Consider the following 24787-nt stretch of genomic DNA (forward strand, 5'->3'; position numbering starts at 1 on the left):
TCAGCCAGAGGCTGGCATAGAGGACGAAGAAAGCTGGTATGAATATGCATAACCTTCATGCACTAATGTCCACAGACAATCAGTAAAGAGAGGAGGGGAGAGGAGCATTGATGAACCTTTGTTATTACATAGTTTTTCCTAATCATGTTCTGATGTACTTTGGTTTGCAGCAATCCTCACACCTTTAGTAAATTTAACAATTTTCATTCAATCTTCTGTTTGAATTTTCAAAATATGTCAAAGATTTATTTATTTTTTGGTCTGACCTCTGATGCTTGCTGTCCAATGTTCTAAATTCATGCGGCCAGATCATATTTCCAAGTTTACATATAATCACTTACTGTCACTGCAAAGAGGGGTTGCCATAGTAACAAGGCATGCATTTTCATTGAAGACATGTTTTCTCGGTGCTGTGACAAGCTGGCAACACCAAATAAGCCCTGTGTATTTTCAATGTATTTCTGATGGTCTTTTATATTCGTGGCGCGTAACACATCCTTCACACATGAAATCAGCAGAGTGGTATCTATGTTGGCTGTCACCATATCCTTCCAAGCTTGTCCTATGCTCTTCTAGTCACAACATGCAATGTCAAACACTTTCCCTGCAGGGAGTGATGGAAGGATTAAAAAAAAAGAGATTTGATTGTAAGTAAGACAGAAGACTCAAACTAAATTCCCAATTTTAAAGAAATTGATTGGATTCACATTTCTTTCTGAATCGAGTTGCCTCAGACTAAAAAAGTTCCCGTCTTCAAGTGGCGCAGCGTCATTCATAATAGCCTGTCAGTTGTACACACCGCCTCTCTCTTCTCGTATTGACCCTACAATCATCATTCCTCTCACCTTTTACTGTCTTTGTCCTTCCCATCTCCTTTTTAGTCACCTTCCTTCTAAACTCTTCTTTGTGTGCTCTCCTTCTCTTCTGTCCTTCACATGCTCTTCCTTTTCTTCTAACTCTTTCTACCCTCATTCCAGATTCTACCTGTGTCCTCACATGCCTTTTCATCCTCTGCCCTTGTCATAGCTTTTCAAAACCTCCCACTCTTCCTTGCACTTCTATGGTCCATCTCCTCCATCCATGGCCTCCATATATTTGCCCCCGGGCAGCGCACCCCTGCCGAAATCCCCACAGTGGCTGTCCCAACTTACCCAGCAGGATAACGATGCACAGCAGGATGGCAATCAAGGCCCCCGTGCTGAGACCTGCTGATGATAGGAATGCTTCGCCTTGGCACATCCGGATCCTGCCATGGCGCTGGCATGGGCACACCCGCAGGGTCAAGGTGCTGGTTCCGCTCAACGAAGGCTCCCCACCGTCCCACACTACAATGGGCAGCTCGTAGAGCTCCTGTGTCAGGTGGTTGAAACGGCGTCGTCTTGCAATAATGCTGGCTGTACTGTCTGTAAAAGAAAAGCAAAAGTAAAGAGTTAATAAAAATGGTGTCCTTGGTTAAAAAGACTTATTCTCTGGTTCCTCATTTTAGTCAGATGTCTTTTTAGTCAGATGTCTCTTCCTGTGAAGTATATAATTTCCTGTTTATGTATAAGTGTCATTAGCTAAATACATCAAAAAAAGCATTCACTGGGTATTGTGAATGCTATTTTTTCTTCTTCTTTTGAAGTATTCGAAGCTGGTCGATTTCTTACAAACTCTACAGCTTTCCTGTGTGCCAAAGCTAATTCATTTCAAAGGTATTCATTTACTATTTTAATGTGCTGCAAAAGAGCAGATCACCTTGGCCCTTGCAGAAACATTTCTGTCAATGAAACATGTTACTTAGATAAACAAAAGTAAAAAGGCTGGGGAAAAAAGGAAATGAGGTAGACTTCTAGTAGGTTCTATAGCAAGGCTGAGCAATAAAACTGAAGCAAATGACAAGACACACAAAATCACCGAAAAATCATCTTTGGAAATTACATTAATATTTTACTAACCTTTACCCTGAATGTACCATTTTATAATCGTGTGCACTCACCACATCTATTGGACAGACTGGGGAGTATAGTAGCAAATATTTATTTTAATAATGAAATTACAGATATATAAAATCTAAGGGCTGGATTTACAAAGCAAAGTAAATTAGCAGGACACAAAAATTCAAACAACATCTTCCAAGAGTACAATCATCTTTAAACAAAGTTTACTTTCAATGAGTCAACACCATCAAAGTAGTGGGCCAAAATATAAGAAGAACCACTGAGAAAGCAAGTCATCTAATAAGAAAAATACATATACAATATAATGTAAGCTCAGGTTTACTTGGTGTATTTCTCCACTGGAAGAGTTTAGCAATTCAGATCAATGAAAGGTAATTGAAGGAAATTCAATATGAATTTGATAGAGAGCAAATTCTTCTCAAAGAAATTGTATTTGAGCTGTGTGTGATCTTGAGGGTTTAAAAAGTAATTCTCTGGATAATACTGGAAGCTCTGATAAAGATTCATATGCGAGGCTTGGTTTTCAAACATTCAGGATGACTAAGTGAAGAGCAACAGGACGGGATTCACCCATGCCAATAAAACACTTGTTTTGATGCCTCTGGCATTCCAAAAACAATAAAATTGCCGTAAACTGCCTACAACAAAGGATAGTAAATCAGGTTTGCATGACCAATTGGAAAACTCTCCTTCCAAGATTTTGAGCTCCAAAAAGGAAACTCCCAAAACGGCCAGCTGCATAAATACTTGTGTCTATGCCTTTAATCTGCAAAATTGACACAGTGCCTTATTAGTAAATTCCATTAATAGATTTTTAATGGGAACAGAGGGTTTTGAGGTGGCATCAGTTGCAGATTATTATGCAGATATATAATTATATGCTGCAGCTTCACCAAGCTTTAGAGATCTTTTATTTTTAATTCCTTTGGGATATTAATGACAACTTAGCTGCTGCTGGTATAGGTGTGTGCATAACGACAAATACATATTTAAAATATGAGCTACACATAAAACTGGATAGTTGTATTGTATATTCGATTTGGAAAAGGAATTTCCCCTCTTCCAGTGTAAGAGATGCATTGCAGGTTTAAGTAACAACTTAAGTGCGATACATACTAGTGCAAATCTTAATATTTGGCGGTAGATTTATGAATTTGAAGACAAACGTGCATCGGTGTGCAAAATCTGGAAACGTTAACAGATGTAACATGAACACTAGGACAGCAGCATAAGCAGGACTTTTAAGGTATTGCACATAACTGGACGTAAGACATGTAGGTGTATAGTAACATAAAGATAATGATGATGATGTATCAAAGTACTATCCTTGAACAGAACCAGCTTTGCCATCCCTGTTCATTTTAGCTATAAGCATGGGTGAATCAGCTACCTGGATGAATAACTTGGGCCTCACATGACTGGCTACCCAGAAACTAGCAGATGACACATTGCATGCTGATACATATTCGTGAAGTATTTCAGGTTTCAAAAATGCTGAATCGTGCACAAGGGCAACCTTTTCTCTGCACTCAGTGAAAACACCTCCGCCATGCTGTACTATCGCTCTGCTGCTCAGAGACCTCGCCTCCCACTCCAATCTCTGCTCCATCTATGAATAATTATAATGATCGACAGTTGGAATGACAACACGTACTTCAAGCTTTATTAAGTCAGACTCGCAGTATCACTGTATCAGCAAGCAGATGGGTGGGGGTTTTGAGAGAGTGCAGTGTGAGAGATGCAAATAACAAGAGAGAAAGATGGGGAGGTGGAAGATGAGAGCAGAAGAGGGCGATGCATGGGGATGAATGGAGGAGGAATGTATGTATGTGTGAGCCAAAGGAAGGAGTATTGAGGATGGAGAAGGAGGCTAAAGCACACAGAGACAAACAAGCTCTGTGTAAGTGATGTTCTCCAACAGAGCTTGTGCACTTTGAAGCACAGTTCCACAGCAGCATAGGTCCTTGTACAGACCACAGCGAGGAAGTTCGCATCAATTATGTCATGCTAATTTCACATTAAACCTCCTGTCATCACAGGTGGGTGGAGGAGAGCTCTGTGCTTGTTGATTAATACTGCAGCGAGAAGGGCCATCTGCAAGCACACTGAATCCACGTGAGAGGAAACACAGTACTCTTTCGTAAAGTCTCAGTTTAACCATGTGGCATCTCCAATACCATGTGGCATTTCTTGCAGTACATGACAGGTAATCAAACAGCAAATGAGAGAAGATCTGGTTTTTAGGAAAGTATTAGGAAAGTTATATTTTGGCAATCACTAGAAAAAATGCTCCTTTTTTTCTGGTGTCTGCTACAGCATGGTGAAAGCCTCCTTACACTGGGTTTTAAAATGGCCTATTTTTTTTTTTTTACTTTACCAGAAGCATTAGCATGATGTTGGTTATCACTTACATAACTTTGTGCCACTTATTCATTCCAGTCTCTCCTTTTTTGAGATAAGGCATTTATTATACAGTGCATCAGAAATTTTACAGCAGAAAAAAGTAAGTTTCATAAAATGTGGTTATGATAAAATTTAAATAGCCAGTTATTTAAACTTTATTATTGCCTTATTTTGCTCTTAACCATGAAATGACAAATAACAGCATTAATATTAATCATTAGTTATGACACTGCTGCCATGACATTCTGATGGTATCAATACACACACACAATATTTTATGATGCACTTGTAATTGTTTAGAAATTGCCAGTGTCAGTTTGTACCAAGGTCACCATTTGTGCTGTTGTTCTGTGAGAGATGTTGTGTTTGACATCTAAGGGTTAATAATGATTAATAACAAAATAAAAGAGAGTGAAACTGCTCTCTATTCAAACAGATGAAAACTGCAGTTTAATTCACTACAATGTTGCAGTTTATTAATCATGGTTATTATAAAGACCTATCAAATAAGTTTGGTAGACATGCAGAGATGATCAGGATAGTTAATGGCAATGTCTTTACTCAATAATGAGTCAATTATGAACTCAATTGTGTGCTCAGGGTTGTATTTTCCTATTGGTAATGTTCATAGTGTGAATAGGGAATCCTTGTTCTGATGCTCTATAGAACATATGAAGTGTGCCTGAAAAAATAAAACAGAGCTAAAATAAACCAACAATAGACACATGAGACGCAACCACATCTCTGCAGACTTCACACTTGCCTACACATGCACTTACTTGGATTCCTTGTGAACTTTGGTGGGTGTGTGTAGGTGCCGCTGATGGGATTCAGCACGAACTTTCTTCTTAGCTGCCACTTGAAATTTAACATTGTTCTATAGTTCCACTATTTTGGGAAAAATATATTCTGGGTCACAGAGCAAACGTGGGTACTTAAAGTTAATGATTACAGTCATTGCAGATGTTTGTACAGGCTTATACATACAAACAATAAGAAAATATGTTTATTTAGGTGTTACAGACTCAGCAATACTTTTATTAATTAATTTAAGGGTAAGTATGATGTGTCAGTATATTGAATTTGTGGCTACAATCTCACAGTTAATTCATAAGACAATAATATGAGACTCAGATAACAGTTTAATTTACAATATCAAAGAGTATTAAAAACACTTTCTGATAAGGTTCAGTAAAGAAGTGTGTCAAAGTGTAAGGCGTGGAATCAAATCGGACAATTTTGGCACAAGGCACCAATCCCTGTGTCACCTTATAAATCACTCAATGCTGCTGAAACTTCTTTTACTTTGGATGCTGAGACTGTATCATTTATCACAGATGAATGGCACTGGCTAGTTTCCAAAGAAAGGCAGAAAAAATAACTTTTTTAATGTGGTATGGTAGCACATCATAAGCACAATGTCTTATGACCTATTTAAACAAAATAGGTGCTTTTTCTTTTTTCCAAATAAGCTTTTATCAGAGAAAATAAGGTCACTTGAAATTGAGTGAATAATGCAGAAACACAGTTTTCTGCCAATTCAATTAAGGTTATAATTCACTGTGAAACTATAATGCTACCAAATATTTAATATTGTGGGAGGGCTTATATGCTCTGGCGTACTATATGAACATACTAAAACTGTGAGGATTTTCATGTAGTGTAGCTCAAGCTAACTAGGTTAATGTCTGCTGGCAAGCAGTTTAACAACCAAACTACTGTCTGTGAAGGTTCTCAGTCATCCAGGTCATCGTAGTCAAAGGAGCTTGCAAAGAAAAGCGTCTGGACTTCTTTAAGTTGCTTGAAGACGTTTCACCTCTCATCCGAGAAGCTTCTTCAGTTCTAAGGTCAAATGGTGGAGAGTCCCAGATATAAACCTAGTGGGAGTGACCCCCCACAGAGGGACAAAAGGACCCCCTGATGATCCTCTAATCGCCTGAGCCAAGGTGTGAAACTGGGTGTGGGTCCCAATCAGCCAGAGTTTCGGGTGTGTTCATTGTGAAACCTGGCCCCACCTTATCATGCGAATTCCTGAGGTCAGATGGGCCAGGATGTGAGTGGGCGTTAAGGCGTCTGGGAAGGGATCTCAAAACTGGATTATAGATGGCAGAGAGTTGGTGTTGTAAACCCCCTCGCTGGTGTCTGGTCTTCTTTTCTGTGCCTCTTTGCTGACTTTAAGAACGCCCATTTAGGATAGCCGCACGTTTTGAGTGCTTCCTTTACATGTGTGTGTTCCTTCTTTTTTCCTTCAGGCTTAGAGGGAACATGTTCTGCCCGGTGGTGTAGGGTCCTAATTACTCCAAGTTTGTGTTCCAAAGGGTGATGGGAGTCAAAGAGGAGGTACTGGTCCGTGTGTGTGGGCTTCCGGTAAACTTCGATGTTGCTAAAGGTTACTGGGTTGAGAAACTGTACAATGAGACTAATCAGACTAAATATATAGGTTAGGTTAGATTTCAATCACACGCTCCTAGAGACATCTTTGTGACCTTCTGATAGCCACTGGTTGTAAGGGGAAAATGCTTGTTTGACAACTAAGTGCAAGGTTTCTGTCAGTTGTTGTGAAATTGATTTCAAAGTCCCATTCACACAGGCCTGGAGACTAAGTCAGGGGAAAGTGTTGTAAAGGAAAAATGTGCTTTGTATGACTGATTGGTGAGTGGAAATGACATTGATTGATAAGAGGTATACAATGGTGCACTTTTTGATTGGTAGCAGGTTACCAAAGTAACCCGTGGTTCGCAAGGATGACACTGGCAGACTACTCGCTGAGTGACAGTGAAGTCCAGTGAAAATGGACAAGGCTTGCTTTCAAAGTAAAAGTTGTAGGTAACTACAAACATTTATTTTGGAGGTGATTGTTCTGTATCCACTTTGTATTGCACTTTTTGAAGTTTCACTGTAGTTTGGAGAATAAAAGGCAAGTGTTTTCAGACAGGTTGGCATCTTCCAAACTATGGGCGACCATGGGAATTTTGCAGAGGAATTCCAAGTAATCGCAAGGAGGATTTGCTGCACTGCCCTCTTTGTCATCCAGTCATCCAGGGGGATCATCGACTTGTGTCTAGGCTTATGTGACTGTGCCCTAACATATCTTTCTTGAGAAAATATAAGACATTTCATGCACAATCAACACTTCTTTCCATTGTTTCACATGACTCCTCATTATATTGAACAAAGATTAATGGGACTCAACTTAATTTATGACAATATGTTCAGTGACAACAGATAGCAGTTTGTGTTTGAGTTTACGGTTATCATGTGTGATGAAGGGTTGTGTTTTGCATGTTTAGTTAATTATGGGTTCATCTTTTTACTTTTGCAGGATGCCGTTGTGCACCTCTTTGTTACTGCATCACATTTGTTCAATTATAAAACGTGACTGCTGTGGCCTTTCATGATAACATAAGCTTATGCATATGAGTTTTTGCCCCCGTGATTTTGTGTTAAGTTTAAAAAATGGACCCAGTTGCAAACAAAAAAGCTAGACTGACTGGCAGGAGGTATGACTAAAAGGAACTCTAATCTCAACATTGTGAAACAACAAAAGAGCCTGCAGCAGGGTTGCAGGGGGAAAGAAATCCACAAGGAAAAAGCAAATTTTCAACAGGGGAAAAAGACTAACTCAGGAAACACACAAAGGGTGCACAAGTGCTTGACAAAGACCTACAGTAGGAAAGACACACAGAGAAACTACACACTGGGGAGAAGAGCGATAAGACACAGATAACCTTAAACAGACACTGGTGAGGTTGGGAAGAGAAGAACATGAGGAATTAAAAACCTGAGGGATCAGCCTTCGAAATAAAAGAATGGAAGTAGTTAGGAGAGTTAAGAAAATATAGATGAAAAAAACAAAACAAAAAACTCACAGACACAAGGGCAAAGCCAAGAAAATGTTACGACTGATCATTTAGAAAACCAATTGAACTTCAAATGAATAAAAGGAAAACTAATCAAATCTTTCAGTGTGAGTTTGTGACAGCGTTTAGTTGTTTGCTATAGGTTTTGACAAAGCAGCACATGACAGGTCTACACAAACAATGCTGTTTCAGCAGATACTAGGTGCTTGGGAATCTAGCAGCGTGACACCAATTGCAAGTGAAGTGTGAATGACATAAAAGCTAATTAAACGTCCCATATTGCTGTGGCGTGACAGCGTTACTTTCAGAACGGCTGATTAACTGAAATATTATAACGGCTTCTGTATAGTGGAAGAAGATGCTTTCAGAAATCGATTGATCTATTTACGTATGTGGCTTATTCAGAGATGATAGCCTTAGTTTAATTGCCTTTTTAGAAGAAAATGCCATCACAATGTGAAAGATAACAAGATCAAAGAGGCATTCAATTTTCAGTCATTGTAATGTAGGCACAGTCAAGTTGATTATATTTAAAGGGCTTTTAACAGAATAGGTTTGTCACAAAGTGCTTTCCCAGAGCAGCTGAGCAGAAGCATCCCCTTGCTTTTCAGCTTTAATGGTGCCTAATACGCTGTAGGAGTTTGACCTGCAGTTATTGTAGTGCATCCACCACTTCAGCTGCATCAACACGTCTGCATGACAGCTCAGTATTTCAGGTGTCCTGGCTTCAGCTCCACTGCAAGCAGAAGGCACTGATCTAATTTTAAGACTAAATCTGTGTTTTCCTTTTTAGCTAAAAATCCTCACTCAACCTCTTTGCTGATGTGATTTTGTGAAACAGAGCCAGTGCTGTTGCACATCTCTGCAGGAAGCGCACTAGCAGTAACATGATATTAGATGTGATATGGTGAAGTAAAGAAATAGCTTGATGGAAAAAAACCCCCAAAACACACACAGAACTTTAGCTGTCATCTTCTTTTCAAGTGAATACTAAATATCAGGAATGAAAGGGTGGATTCTAATTGGTTAATTAGTTAAAAATATATCAGTGAGTCCAGCTGAACCTGTTTTTCTCACACAAAAATCTGGGCACAAAGCCACCATAATTCACGTTTCATGGCGATCCATTGTGCAAATGGTAACTGAGACGGAAAGGAGGTCACGAGAGAGTTAGCCGTGTGAGTGACTGAGAGGGATTTTCATCAGTTGCACAACAACAGAGGGGGGTATTAGGCCTTGGCAGAGAGCTGCTACCAACTGTTGGTCTGCTACAACAGAAATGAAAGAAGCTGCTTTGAGTGTGAAGAGCTTACTTTAATTATCAGACAGTGGAGTCAACAGTATAGCTCACTGTGCCTCGCTCTCACTCTCACTCATATATCGTGAGCAGGCAGATACCTTCTAACACAGAGCGCAAGCAAAAAGCTACGCATATGTTTTTTACACCATTTTCTGAGTGCAGCATATGTAGGCTCTAATATTTGAGCGAACTGAAACCACATGAATTCTGAGTCCAGCAGCTTAACATTTCAGAGAGCGATTTATGCAGATGAGAGACAACTTTAGAATAAAAGGTGATATGAATCATTCTAAGTGGACAAGGAATTGTAGTATAAATGAGTAGGCAAGCGAATTAAAAGATCAGAAAGTGCCAAATGGTAAGCTCAATGCTATGTGGGAATAGAAGCACATGTGCTTCCGAGAGAACTTGGAGGTGTCAATCCTTCATCTGGACAACTGCACATCTTGAGTTAAGATAGTCATTAGTACTTCTATGCTAACATAATGGGGAAATACTAGGAGGTTTGAAAGTTACAAATTATGATTATTGTATAACGTGTAATGTGATTTTCTTCCTTTTAGTATAATGTATCTCTAAAAAACTCTTTCCATGCCATAACACATAATTGGGTGATCCTTTATGGGATTATATAAAAGATCTACTATGTCAAAAACCAAGAGCCTCTGAGATGGTATGCACTCAAATCTCAACGAAATCTAAAATGAAAAGCACTATTACTCAAACAGCATGAAAAAAACCCTAACTCTTGCCATCGATCCTTCAAGAATGAAGAGCTCCTTTTATTTAATGCTTTGGGAATATTTTACTGCAGACGGTTCTGTTATAATAAATCTAAGAACTTTTGAAAGAATCATTTTGCAAGAGTGAGAAATATTTTCAAATGATGGGTATGTGGACTGGACGTGTAGATTTTCAAAAGCTTTAAAAACTTGAATGATGCAGTCCTCGCCAATCTTAATAGTCACAGGCATGCATTACCCATGAAGCACTAGCCTCTAACACCTGGCTCCAGGAAGATGCCCTGGTTTCCCTAATACAAGCAGATCTTTCAAAAGACTCAGATCCAAGAAGGGCTGTGAATCACTCTTATCTGTAACGTGAAACCAATTTACCCTGTTATACCCTATAAGGAGCTTTTATCCCTACACAGAAAAGCTGCCAGGACCAAAGGTCTGTAAATCACTGGATTAAACTTTTACAGTGAAGCAGGCACCAAAGAAAATGTTGACTGCCCCTTTCACCTCACTATGCATTTACACTTTGATACTGTCTGCTGTGAAGAGCATCATTTTATTTCTAAAGTTCAAAACCATAAAATACCCCTGTCACAATAAAAAAAACAAAAGCAAAGAGCAAAGCAAAGAATTACTGTCTCACTGTGACAGCTTGATGTTGTCCCTTTTCTTAGCTTTGCATTAATAAATAATGTTAACAATAACAATATTAATAATAATGAATTGTTTAAAGAGACACCCTCCCACTGTGTTTGGCATATTCCAGGTAATACACTCAAGACAAAAACACTTCCACAAAGAAATTTAATAATAGCTCCTTTGGCAAGTGTCCTTTCTCCTCTGTCTCCCAGGTGCATCTCAGGAACATCAATTGACCAGACTCAACTGATTTCCAGTGTTTAAAGCTCGGATTAGTGACTGGCTGGTCATCCTTTCATACAAGCGACCCAATACATGGAAAATGTGCACTGTGACAGAGGTAAACAGTCGCACAAACCCTCACAGCTCCATGCTACGCTGTTAGCACGAAAGTGAACGAAGAAACAAAGTTTGCAAATGCACATGGACAGTTTAATCAAGCTAACAAAGGAAAAGTGGCTAACACTAAAGCTATCGAGAGCTCAGAATCAGCCACAAGCCAGCAGCGAACAGTAAAAGATGAAAGCTGCCACGAATAAAAATTCTAGAGTCAAGAGAAGAACTTAGCTTTGAAGCATTTAGAATAAAAAGTGAAGAGAAAGTTATAAACATATTGGAAAATGATGTGTGACAGAATCTGGTTTTTGTTGTATAAATCTGATGCACCTGCTTTTGATCGGTAAGGTAAAATATGTCAGGTAAAGGCAGGTGTACAGCAATTCATTTTCAGATCCTTATTTATGTTGCTTTTCAGTAGGATAACAATATATTGTCAGTTGTGAGAGTGAGAGAGGATCCTGTAAGTTATTTGGGGGAAATTGTTAATTTTAATAATGTCTTTGTTATGAAAAAGTTTCCACAGAGAAAAAGTTGAGTTTTGTTCATATATGCTGTCAGTTACTGTTTCTTAGAAATAAAACTGAAATCAGCGAAATTGGTATAGGCAAGTCACACTAAGAGTATATTTGAAATCAGCCAAGAACATTTTGTAATCAGTGCATGTTTAGTACAACTCCAAGAGCTAAGTTTAATCCTTTGTTCCAAACAGGAACTGGCCCAAACACAAGACTACTAAACAACCAAGCCACATGTCATAAAACTCTGTAGAGAGAAGCAACATGGCCCAAAGCAGAACCTATATAGTTCTGTTGTAGTTCTAGATCACTTTCTTTCAATTTTGTTTAGGTATGGGCATAAAATTTCAGCTTATACTTTAACCACATTAACCGCACAAGGTGCCAACACTGAAGAGTGCCATCAAAAATAAAATTAATCCACTGCGCATTTCAGTAACTCAGATGCCAAGAGTGAAGCCAGGAAAACTTGTTTGCTCACAACATTTGGAAGAAGAAAATTATATACTCCTAATGAAGCCCTGCAGGCAGTTTGTCTGCACTGCTTTCTCCCTTTGCCGAAAACGTTGGGCTTTATTACCTGGCAGGCTTTTAATGTGCACAAAAAAGGAATGTAACACCCTAAGGTAAAACCCAAAAACGCTAAATATGGTCACTTCAACACAGCATATGGCAAATCAGCAAGAGATGTTTTTGTGACAGTGGAGGTGTATGTCTTCATACCCTTTAAAGTGACAAAAATAAGAACTATATTTAACAAGTGTTTTTCCAGGACAGTTACTTACACACACACACACACACACACACACACACACACACACACACACACACACACACACACACACACACACACACACACCGACATATCTAAAACAGTTGTAGGATTTATAGCAAACTCAAACTTTCTGGCTTCCTCTGAAAAACTCTTGCACCACACCACTATCTGGAGGTTCAATAGCTGACTGCAGAGCTGCTCTGTATGCATGTCATGTGTAAAACTGCTAAAAAAAAACAGGAGCCAAATTAACTACTTATACTGTGTATCCACTGAAATGTTTTTTGGAGCAGTGCTAAAGTCGATCTTTGCCCTGTTTGATTTATGTACCCCTTAGGTGTGGAGGTGGGCAGGGAGTGAGGGATGTCTTTGAGTGCCACTTACATGAATGCAGCAAAACTTCCCTCTGCACTTTAATGTAGTTGAAGTAGGCAAGGGAATTCTTGTGGTGGGAAGTAACTGGACCAAGGGCTAAACAGACTCATCTCTGGTTATCACATTGATTTTTTTGATCTCTCTCATACTACCTTCCTCTCTGTTTTTATGCCCCTCTCTGGCTCAGAGATTCTTCTGGAGTGCTGTGAACTCCTCTTCTCAGTGGGAAACTGTGAGATCTTCAGGCTGAGAGCTTTTAAAAGCCCTGTGATTGCAGACCAACCCAGGGCTAGGTATTCCCCTAAGACTGAAATTGTTGCCATGGAAACACCCACTGTTGGCCCTGGGCTGGAACAAAATAATGCACACATGAGGTGGAAAGAGAGTGCCTGAGCAAGTAATCCATTTGACAACACAATGCTCAAACATGCCAACCCTCTATGATGCTTATGTTTCATGCAAACCTGACTCGCAGTAGGTACTACTGGCAGCATTTGAGTCTTCAGATGCTTACCATACCCAGCTGACAGAGAGAATATTTTTATTGCACCTCCAAGGTGCTGGAATATCAGTGCAGCTTATTGGATCTCGAAGCGTGAGCAACGAGGATATCTCTGTAGGCAGAGTGCAAAACTCATAAGGAATGCAAACAAACATATTGATCACTTTGATTACCTTCATTGTCCTTAAGGGTAAAGTTGGGATTAACTGGTAGCTGGCTTGGTGAAGCAAAGGAAAACCGCTGTCCGTTGGCAAAGTCATCCTTATCCACTGCTGTGACAGTCTGGATCACCTGTTGTTCACAAGACAAAGGATAAATCACGTTCCAGCGACGACACCTGCAACATTTAATTATCTGCCACACACTAACTCTGATTGCACAGAGGACAAGGAGCTGATTTAGTTTCTCTAGCATGTCTTGTGATTTGTTGATCATAATTAGTCACAGTCAATAGTGCCTCTGACCTCCAGCCAAATGCTCATGTAACTATTTTTTCTTTACTTGTGTGCGGTGCTCGAAGGAGACTATCTAGTTGTGACACTTGCATCTGAGAGCTTTTGGCTTGTGCAAGGGGGAGCTGGAATCTAACAATGAAAGACGTGCTCTCGGGGCAACCTTACTGCCACTTCTGTCAGATTACTACGCTTAATTGGTAAAAGACATAGTGAGAGCGAGGAGAGATTGTGAGGAGAGAAAACAATGACCTGATACCCTCTGTCACCGAGAAAAAGTTTAAATGTGAGATTAGGGGCATTTTTTTTCTTCTTCTCCTGGTGCACTTGCTCAAGCCTCTGTCCTTTGTGTCTATTTGTACATATGTGGATGTCATGCTTGACAGAGTGGCTGAGTGGAGCAGAGCTCTCTTTCTTCTAAGGGCTCAAAAGCTAAGTTCTAATTGTTGTCGTTTTAATCAGTGTGAGAAAAAACAGACACATGCTAAAAAGATCATTCTTAAAACTCAGTGGGATGTTAGCAAACAAGATGGAGCTATACAATTTGCTGTCAGCATGAAAATGTCTGCATGGTTTGATAGCGGGTGCAAATTTGTCTTCCATTAATCCATTGTTTGGCAGATAGTGACAATCAGCTCTTATTGTAGGCATCTTTTGGGCTGAACATGCCCAGTGATCTTTGATCTAATTAGTAAATTAGTTTAGTGTAAATAAATAAATAAATCCTACATGTCACAATGTCAAATTATACACCAGAACAGCCCAGTGACTGCTGAAGTGAGAATTCACACTGAATTTGTTGCATTGAAAGAGTCACCTATAAAACTAAACAGCCCATCTTGAAAAGTGTTATCATCCCTACTTTTAAAAGTTGTACATGTACACTGCTTGACCACCACCTAATGTAAGGTTTATGCCACAGCTGCACTAAATTAAAAGTACTTCTAATTACTAAACTCGTGCTTCATGTTTATGTAATGATTAATCCACCAGTACGTGCAAGCTCTTTAATTTAAATTACATTTCTAATGCTAAGATGTAATTATTGTTGCCATTCATGAATTTTCAAATATACAGTTTTACAAAAAAAGCCAAAAAATAGTAAAGAACATTATTACATTTTCAATTATTATTGCTATAATCCCTAAACAGAAAACAAGTGTCTTAATAGCTGAATGTAATTTTTAATTTTCAACATGTTTCTAAAATATTTGTGTTTTGTTATTGGTCTAATAAATGTGTTAAACACACGAGGTCACTTATACAAAAGTCAAGCATTTTTACTCCTTTAGCAATTGGCCAGTATTGCTGTAACAGTAACTCATTTTTTTATTCTAACCATGGGACACCTCAAGCTTTAAAAAAAATCAGCTTAAACTTAAATGTACCGTAAAAGGCAAAAACGTGCTCAGTTAGTAAAAAAGAACTATATAAGAACCAGTTCCCAACCATTTAGTGTGTACCACTAAATATAACGTATATATATAACTAAATATAGGTGTGATAAAATGTTACTTCTTTATTGGCAAGAGGTATTGTGTCAAAATTTTGATTGTCATCTTCCAACAAATTAAAAAGAAAAAAATCTAATTGCTGTGGTATTAAAAAGAAATACAAACATATTCTAAAACATTAATGAGAAGCTCAGTTTTTAAATGCATTGTCTTCTGAATAGTGGTATCCTGCTGTCTCATTCGGTGCATTATAATACTTACCAGTTAATCCCCTGAGCCAAGAACCCTCAGGCAACAATGTAACCTTAATACAAATTTAATACAAACTTTCATTCGAACTTTTCTTCAAACTTTTCTTCCAACAGCTCAAAACTATTAAAAATGTATTTAGTTGTGTCTTCCTAGTCTTTACTTCATCATCCTTTGCCGAACCAGCCTTTCAGCCATTTTCCATGCTGCTGATCGCGCTGTATCTCAAAAACCTTCTTAATTTGAATGAATCAAAGACTACTGAGCGCAAATTGGAATGAGCTTCGATTTAGAGCTGTCATGGTTTGCTGCTGAGATACTCATTTTGAATGAGGGATGATTAAGCAGCTCTCTCCAGTGCCTTCGCAGTCTCTTATTGCTCAGCTCTCGGTGAGCAACCTGAACTGCTGAGGGAAACAACAGTTCGGTGCAGAATTCATGTAGCCAGGGAAATGACTGTGCTTAATGGACAGCGCTCAACACTTTACTTCTGAGGTGTTTTTGACTTGAAGGAATGTTTTAATGTTTGAAGTCAGAGATGTAGAGGGAAAAAAACCAAAAAACGGAAATAGGTGTTTTTGTGTTTTTCTAGGCGAGTCCCTGACACTTACCTGTCCCGGTCTTGAGCTCTCACAGACAATAACTTCCTCATCTGTTGCTATTTCTGGTGGATTGTCATTCACATCGAGGACCTGAACAGTTACAGGAACGTGACTGAGAAGGCTGGGATTGTCTGAAGCAGAGAAAGAAAAGAAAAAGAGACAAAAAAGATAAAAGCCAAGCGTGAACCTTAATAGCAAAGTGAAACATTCAACATTTCAAACTAGGGCATGGTGTGCTCTTCCTGTTAGATTGTTTATGGGTTTTGTCTGTCGGTTTGTCCTTATAAAAGCACTGAGGAGTGCAATGCTGCACAAATCAACTTTGTTTATTAAAATTGATATAATCATGGCATTTTTTTCAGTTGTAGTTCTTGGTTATAATACATAACCCATCTTACATGCAAAATATTCACTTTGAAAGATTAAAAAAATATACTCAATGGTTAATTTTTAAAGTCAATTTAGTGAAACATTTTTTTACTATCTGTGTAATGTGAAGAACATTAGTATTTACAGGATGTTACAGGTCCAAGACTGCAACATTGTCTAAGAAAAAGGCTTTTATGACCTACGAAGACCACCTGAAACAGCATCAGTACTAAGCAAAAAAAAAAAAAAAAAAAGCAGGGCTAAATGTACTGTTATAATGCAAGTGTCTGAAAATGGCAGATTGAGCTACTCTTATGACTGGGAGTATACAGGTCACATGTAATTTTTCTCTGGCCCCACAGCAAGGGCCCTTGAGCAATCTAGTTAACCTCAGCAGCCTGCAGCCCCTCTGTCACTGACAGAAGAGTTGTTTTGTAGCTTCCAGGTGCGAGTATGTTTTACATAATGAGTGTACCAGAACAGTGCTGAAAAATAGCATTTTCTTTACTTGTGTGCGGTGCTCGAAGGAGACTATCTAGTTGTGACACTTGCATCTGAGAGCTTTTGGCTTGTGCAAGGGGGAGCTGGAATCTAACAATGAAAGACGTGCTCTCGGGGCAACCTTACTGCCACTTCTGTCAGATTACTACGCTTAATTGGTAAAAGACACAGTGAGTAAATGTAAATGATTGTGAGGAGAGAAAACAATGACCTGAATAGTTAAAATAGTGCTGAAAAATAGCATGCTTCCTCAGCAGAACCTTCAGTGAAAGAAAAAGATATATATATATGTATACACACACACAAAGTTAACGCAGGTGTTCATGTCTTTGATTTAAATGAATGCTCCTACATCTTTACTTACTTTATCTTGTGCAGCATTTTTTTCACCACTAATTAAAGATTTGACTTTGCACCAATGGTATTCCAAGACAATATTTCCACCATAAACTACCAATTTAAACCCCCAAACACTAAAATGTTATTTTATCATACGTTCATCCTCTAATTCACTTTCTCAGTTTGGACAGTCCATCTATTCCCACGCCTTTTCAGGATAAAATCTCTACAGGATGGTTCGCAGTGAACTGTTTGGTGCTTTGTCTCGATGACACTGTGTCCTTGCTCATTCAAAGAGGTAAAAATTTATCATTCTGCCTTTTGACAGTGTCTTGGCATGTAACTGTATCCTTGAATACTAAAGAGAAGTTAAAAGAAACATTAGCATTCAGAATCCCACTCGCCTGGCAAGAGATTTGCCTAATTGTGATTACAAATTATCCAAGTTACCTGATAGCAATTGGAGTTAGAGGGGCATGTATTGATTTAATTAATTTTCACTGCAGGAAAGGACACTGAAACAATTGAGACTAATTTGATTTTTTTAGTTAATTATAAGAAAAAATTATACTGCACATTCTAATCAATATGCAAATATTATCCTTCACTGTTGTTTTCTCAAGTCTTCAGACTGTTAATTCCATTACTTACACTGGACTGTTTAAATCTGTTGATTATTTTTGTATTGCTGTTAATAATCCCATTTAGGCATCTTGGTGCACTGAGTTAAACGTGGATAAAATATAAACAGTCCACAGACTGCACACCTTTTTTGGTTAACTACAAAACTTTAATTACTTGACTTTAAGCAGTTTTCTTAATAATGATTAGAAAAATATTTTCCCTTTTTATTTACCATTCAAATTACATTAGATTTTTGCAGCATAGCTCAAATAACACACATTTATGGTCTGTATTTCAAAATAAGAGGAATATAAGATTTTATATATTTAGAAGTTGGTACACCTGTGAGCCATAATATGATTTTATTAACTAGTTTTCAATCGAAGACCTGGGTAGACCTGGGTAGAACAAGTATATTTGTTTGTATTCCAAACATTTAATATAGAAAATTAAATAACTGCTACAAATCTGCAGCAATGAAAGTGTCCATTAACATACACTGTACTGATGCACCTTCAAATATGATTATCTACATGCATTTTTTGCTCAGTAGATAAATGGAAACTGTTCAGTGCAGATTCATGTGCTCATTCCTTTTGGAACCTTTTATTTTGGTGATATTGATTTGGACTCCAATTTTACCCTCTGTCTGAGTATATGATCCCCGCAGGGTGTCTTGTTATCTGGTGGGAGAGCATTTAAGAAAAAAACAAACTCGGGGTAGAACTACAGCACACACCTATTTTGTAATTTCTGCTTTTTGAATCATCTTGCTGTCATGACACAGAACTCAACCATAGTTTGAATGTGATTCTGATTTATAATGTCTCTTATTAGCTTGAGGCAAAACAAAACAAGAGTGGAAAGATTGATCAATCTCTTGAGTGCCTCTTTCAACCGAATGCATTACAGCATTTTCAAGTGTTTATGACTGTTCAGTTCATTATGTGCAGTGCATCTCCCAATTTGCTTATTTACATTTAACAAACAGTACATTTAATTTTTATGGATTTATAAAACAAAAAAAATCCACTTTGTTAAATACTATAACTGTAAAATTAAAGTTTAATTAACTACCTGAAATTGTAGGGCTACAAGAAAAGGCAAGTTGTTACTTCATATAAGCTTTGTTAAGATGAAGCACAGCTGGTATCACCACTACCCACTCATGAACATTCACATAAGAGTAAACAGATGTACCAGTGGCATTACATTTACTTACTCTTGTAAACATTTTGTATACGGAAAGCAACCTGGATACCTACCAACCTCCGAGGCCATAACAGTGATGTTGTGCCAAGGCATATCTTCCCTGTCCAGTGGCAGTGTTGTATATATAACTCCACTGTATTCGTCGACTCTGAAATAATTTATACCTTCCTCTTTTCTGTCCAAGAAGTATCTATTGAAAGAAAAACAAGATTGCATTTGATGTTATGTATACATTTGGAATGTGCAGTACAAACCCACAGCGAAACCCTCTGTTAGAGATGTCAGTGTTGTCAGGATAAGGATATCTACACACTGTTCTTTACATTGAGATGTCAGAAAGTTTTTGAAATGCTAATATCTTATTGTATTCTAGGAAATTCAAAATGCTAAACAGACTTGAGCATAAATGACAATCACTCTTCACATGGCCAAAAGTCTGAACGCACCCCTCACTTTTATTTTGCCAGTAAAAAGGTGAATAAGAACAGCAATTTATTTATTGTGCATTCATACATAGAAATACATTGAATAAGGCAAAACCCAGAGTTTGTCCAATTCTACAAGTCTCCCAGTTCTACCAAGCTTGAAGTAAATATTTGGTACGACCACCTTTATATTTCATGTTTGTTCGTTTTTTTCTATCCAGGTATGTTTGTTTAGAACCATTGTTGTGTTGAGAAATGACACCATTGCCAGTCAAATCTTCTGCATGGAAGATCAAAATCTGAAAGTATATGTTTTCATTGATTCCATCAATTCTGACAAGACCCCCAACATCACAGGCTGAAAGACAGGCCCAAACCATGACAGAACCTCTCCCGTGTAAAAGGAGGTCACCGTTGAGCCTCTGTCCTTACCTCAGTCTATTCTTCCTGTTTCCCTTGTCTCTTTGGAAAGCCTTTTCCTATTTCTTGAGCCTAGAGAACTATTGGTCAAGATCACTTTAAAAAATTATAAACATTACAAGAAAGTCTTGGAAACAAAGCATAAAGAAATAAACACTAATTTGTTAAACACTAATCTAACATTTCAGTATTTCATTAACACTACGCCACAGCAACGTGTTTATCAACAACCTAAAATCTCTAAAAGTGCCATTCTGTACTAATTTTGTTCTTCGTTTCCTATTTTGTGTGTAGAATACTTTTAATGTATAATAAAGAATTATAAAACTTTAAGTATTTACTTAACTTACCTAAATTGCATAAATTTAAATGGCTCGTAAGAAACATTAAAACAAAACAAAAATATATGAGGTCAAATCACAAAAATCAAAACTGCATCTGTTTTTAATAGGTAGTCTTGTTTTCCATCCCTTTACCATTCTCTGTGCTGCTGCTACTTTTAGATAATTCTTATTTAGTCCTGTCCTGACCACTTGCACATTTGAGAAGCTTGCTGGATCTCACCCAATGTGACAAGACAGCAATTCTTCAACTTTAATGCCACATTGAGGAAGAGGACAAACTTGCAGGGAGCCTAATCTGGTGAGTACAGCAGGTGGCATGGAAAGATTGTTTCGGCAAGGCCGAAAAGCTCTTGTATTTTCATTGCCTTCTGCTATGGTAAACAATGGCCCACACCGCATGTTGTGCTCTTCCCAGATGCCTTAGGACATTACAGCTGTACCCTGTTTTAACAATCTGACCTCAGGGGATGAATTCCCTGTGCACAACTCTGTATTTGGAAGAAATAATGATGCTCATGGTCAGTTCCTGACCTTGTGTGCCACCTTTAGGCTTAGCCTCCACATTCATTCATGGAAAACAAATAAAAAAGAAAAACAAGAAAAGAAACAAGTCTGGTGTCAGAGTCCTGGAGCTTTTATTACCAGTGATTATTCTAGAATCGTGACATTAAGGGGTTAGTCTCACACACTGTTTGCTCTAGATGTTCATTGAGGTGAAATTGCAAATGCACAAGGGTAAGTGGCTAGAAAAATCTAAAATCTGCAGGAACATGTGAAGCGGTCCAGAGTTGCACAAGGAACAGACATTTCATAAAGAGGAGATCAGCAAAATTTTAATTAATTGATACCAAACCTGATGGAATTTCTCCGGTCATACAAAAAATAACTAAAATAAGACGACATAAATAAACTCTTTTAAAGTTGGTTCCTCAAGTTTGCATCATTTTTCCAACACAATCTTGATAATGTGATTAGGAGATTAAAAAAACAAAACAAAACTCTTGGAAGCTCCTTTAGACCCACAGATGACAATACACAACCACCATCACTGAGCGATACTGGTCAAGCGTACACCAATCCATCCATCTATTTTCTGGTTATCCAATTCAAAATCACCAGGGCGTGGAGTCTATCCCTGCTGCATATTTGTATGTAATTCTTTTAGTATCCTTTTCAGTACCAAGTTATAGAAGCCTCAGGATATTATGCAAGGGCATTGTGTTTTGACCCTGGCTTAAAGTTTACCAAGCCAGAGTCAAAACACTATGCAATAAATATCTATTTGTTTTTGTTTATGTCCATTTTATGGACAAAAAAACCAAAAAAAAAAAAAAAGAAGTAAAACAAAACCCCGAATTAATAAGATTTAGTAAAGCACAACAAGAACAAACTGACACACTGACGTGACTGAAGTGGAGAGGCAGCGTGAGCCAAAGGAGACATATTTATGCTCCTGTGATTTTCAAAGCCTGGTACCTCCACTAAAGCACATGAATAGAATAATCCCTACAGCTTTTAAATGGACTTTAGGTCTTGACAGAATGTTCTGAAAATACACATTTCTAAGTCAAGAGCAATTATCTTCAATATTTAATAATAACAAAAGGCAGTGTTCTCCTGGCAATGTTTACACTCTTGTAATGGCTTTCTAGCGACAGTGTTATCAAACTGAATGCAAAGGAGTCTGTGGAATACAAAGCAGAAATGAGCTCCAGTGCTTCTCAAGAGTTCAAGCACAAAGTGAGCATTGACTACGTATTCCCTAATTTATCTCTTAATGACCTATTTATACCTTTAATCCAGCATTCATTCTCCTGTGCAATATACCCTTAAGTCGACAATTTTCAATCGACATGAGAGGTAGAAATGCAGTGGGTTTACTGATGCCAGGATTGCATTTATTGAATATTTGAGCTCAGATTGCCAGTGTTCCTGGAACCTGCATGTTGTCATGATTTATTTAATATTTTCAGGCTCATAAGAGCATGACATCCTTTCAGCTGTAAAAGTAAAGGTCTTCAGAAGAAAAACCTATAGTTTGATGGCATGTCAGATAACCACAGTGAAACGTACACAATGCACAACACTAAAAATATGTTTTGTTCTACTTTTTTTTATTATAAACTGCCAATTGTTTAACTAAGCATTTAACCTAAGATTTTAATTTATACACAGTGTTTAAAATGGTAAAACACTATAATAATTATAATGGTAGACTTTAGTGGTATTTCACTGTTTCCCGTCTTACTTTAATGAGTCTGTTTGATACTACAATTGATGCAGTCAGTTAATACTGGCTGAAGATGGGAGTCTGTGCTGTGAGTAATGGTAACTAGGCCAAAAAACTTTTCAAAACTATTCCTAATAAATATGATAATGTATAAGAGCAATCAGAGGTAAAGACCTCTGGAAAACTCATTTGATTATTCAGATGTCAATTTCAAACCATTTCCCAACATTTCAAATGTCACTTCAATCACATATTTATTTCATTGCATGCATGGGCAGACTTCTGATGATCAAAGAGAGGCAAACACTGCTGAATTTTACATTCTGATGCAGACACAAGAAGCAGAGGCACACTTGTTTAGCTTTCAGTGTTCAAGTGGATGTTATCAAAATACTTCCTGCTGCCTTCTTCTTTACGTGATGAACAGCGCAAGTAATGTACTGCGGGAATGGACCAGGTATTCCTCTAGGAACGCAAGGAAAAGTCTTTCATATGTAGATTACCTTTTTGTTTACTACACATCTTTCACAGCTTGTCAAGATTAATACATGAATCAGAAAAACAAATCTTCACCCTATGTTTTCCAGACATTTCAAACTGTACAACATTCATCAAGGACGACGAAGCTCACCTCATGCAAAACAGACTTAATTAGAGATGCTGTGATAGGGGGTTTTATGGCTGATTAAGTTAACGGGTGTCATATCTGTGTGGTGCGACTGACACCAATACAACAAGTCATAATATTATCCAAAAGAAACGTTGAAAAATGAATAGAATAATGGACAGAAAGAAATCTTTTTTTTTACCACTCCAATGTGAAAAGGAATTTAGTATCCCAATTAAAACCATAATGCTGTTTGAAACCAACTCCAAAATGTAAGTTTAAAAAACAATATATAGTTTCTTTTCTACAATAGACCAGCTTCACAGCTTTGAAAATACTCTTCAAACCTGGACTTGATTATTTTTGGTATTTTTAAGACCCTCTTGATCATATAACCATCATTTATATGTAGAGTTGTGAAATCTGAACTAACAAGGAGAAAAGTAAAGACTAATGATTGCATACTTTTAAATTCGTGAAACCTTTACTTTGTCTGTGACAACAAAAATGCCAAACAGTTGATTAATTAGTCTTGGTTTGATTAATCTTGACCTGTGTGCTTTGGTCTAGATGTGAAAAATAAGGCAGAATAATGATTAATGAGCTGAATCATATAATATATTTCATATATTATGTTGAGCTCCGGATACAATGCCAGGTACCTCAAACAAACCTCTGCATACAGTTGGTTTTGATATTATTCCAAAAAAAAAACTTCTGACTGGTAATTCATCTTTGCTGGAAAAGAAGCAGAAAAATCCCAACATAGACTTAATAAAATGGAAAGAAATCCAAACTGTTTCTAAATTAAATAACCTTTCTGGCATTAAAATTCTGAGTGAAGTTTCAAAGGTATGAAGAACACAGCCTGCCTAAATAGACAGTGTAGCTTGAGCAGCACATTAGCAGGGCAGCAGCTGTCATGTACCTTGCACTCACAATTATAGCAACATCTCTGGTGCTCCATCTAAGTCAACACAGGAAGCATTCAGGCAGAGTATGAAAGGAAAAATCCTGTATTTTTAAACCTCCACCCTCCATTTCTTAACTTTTGGCTTCTGCATTATTAAAAGCGACAAAAATATTTAGAATTTTTTCAGTATTGGCAACTACAAAACAGTCGTGATACAATGCCATGGGCCAACTGTCCACTTAGTAAAAATGGTTATAGCTGCCAACAATAGGTTTTGATTGTAATATAACAAAAGTCTCACTAAGAGAGACATGCCAACCTAAAACTAAGGTGAGTGCGAGTTAGAGAGAGCAGACAATGTGGCGTAACAATACTGTACATAGTAAATATATGCTTTCTATATATAAATATAGAAAGGTTAGATTAAAACAATAATAATAATAATGGCTTGAGGTTTGGGCAGCAGAGTGATCTAGTGGTTTGGATTTATGTCTCAAAGCAAGAAGGGACATTTGCACATCCTCCCAGTGTCTGGGTGGATTCTCTCCAGGTACTCCAGCTTTCTCCCACAGACATGACTGTTAGGTTAAATGATTATTCTAAACTGGCCATAGTTGTGAATGTGAGAGTGATTGGTGACCAGTCCAGGGTGTATCCAGTG

General features: G+C 37.8%; 2 protein-coding genes across 5 annotated transcripts in view; both read right to left on the reverse strand.

Annotated features, from left to right (window-relative positions):
• The window catches only part of LOC143420332 (uncharacterized), a 466151-nt gene that overhangs the window by 200432 nt on the left and 240932 nt on the right, over nucleotides 1-24787 (reverse strand). The window lies entirely within an intron of this gene.
• LOC101477649 (cadherin-18) overlaps nucleotides 1-24787 on the reverse strand; it is a 192022-nt gene that overhangs the window by 6110 nt on the left and 161125 nt on the right. For all 4 annotated transcript variants that reach the window (XM_076888311.1, XM_076888310.1, XM_076888312.1 and 1 more), the window contains exons 8-11: nucleotides 19241-19377; nucleotides 16152-16273; nucleotides 13559-13676; nucleotides 1152-1403 (exon numbers count right to left, since the gene is read on the reverse strand). In XM_076888311.1, coding sequence (XP_076744426.1) covers nucleotides 1152-1403; nucleotides 13559-13676; nucleotides 16152-16273; nucleotides 19241-19377 — 629 coding nt within the window. The remainder of the gene's footprint in view (nucleotides 1-1151; nucleotides 1404-13558; nucleotides 13677-16151; nucleotides 16274-19240; nucleotides 19378-24787) is intronic.

This window comes from Maylandia zebra, linkage group LG9 (genome assembly GCF_041146795.1).
Source record: "Maylandia zebra isolate NMK-2024a linkage group LG9, Mzebra_GT3a, whole genome shotgun sequence".
NCBI lineage: Eukaryota > Metazoa > Chordata > Actinopteri > Cichliformes > Cichlidae > Maylandia > Maylandia zebra.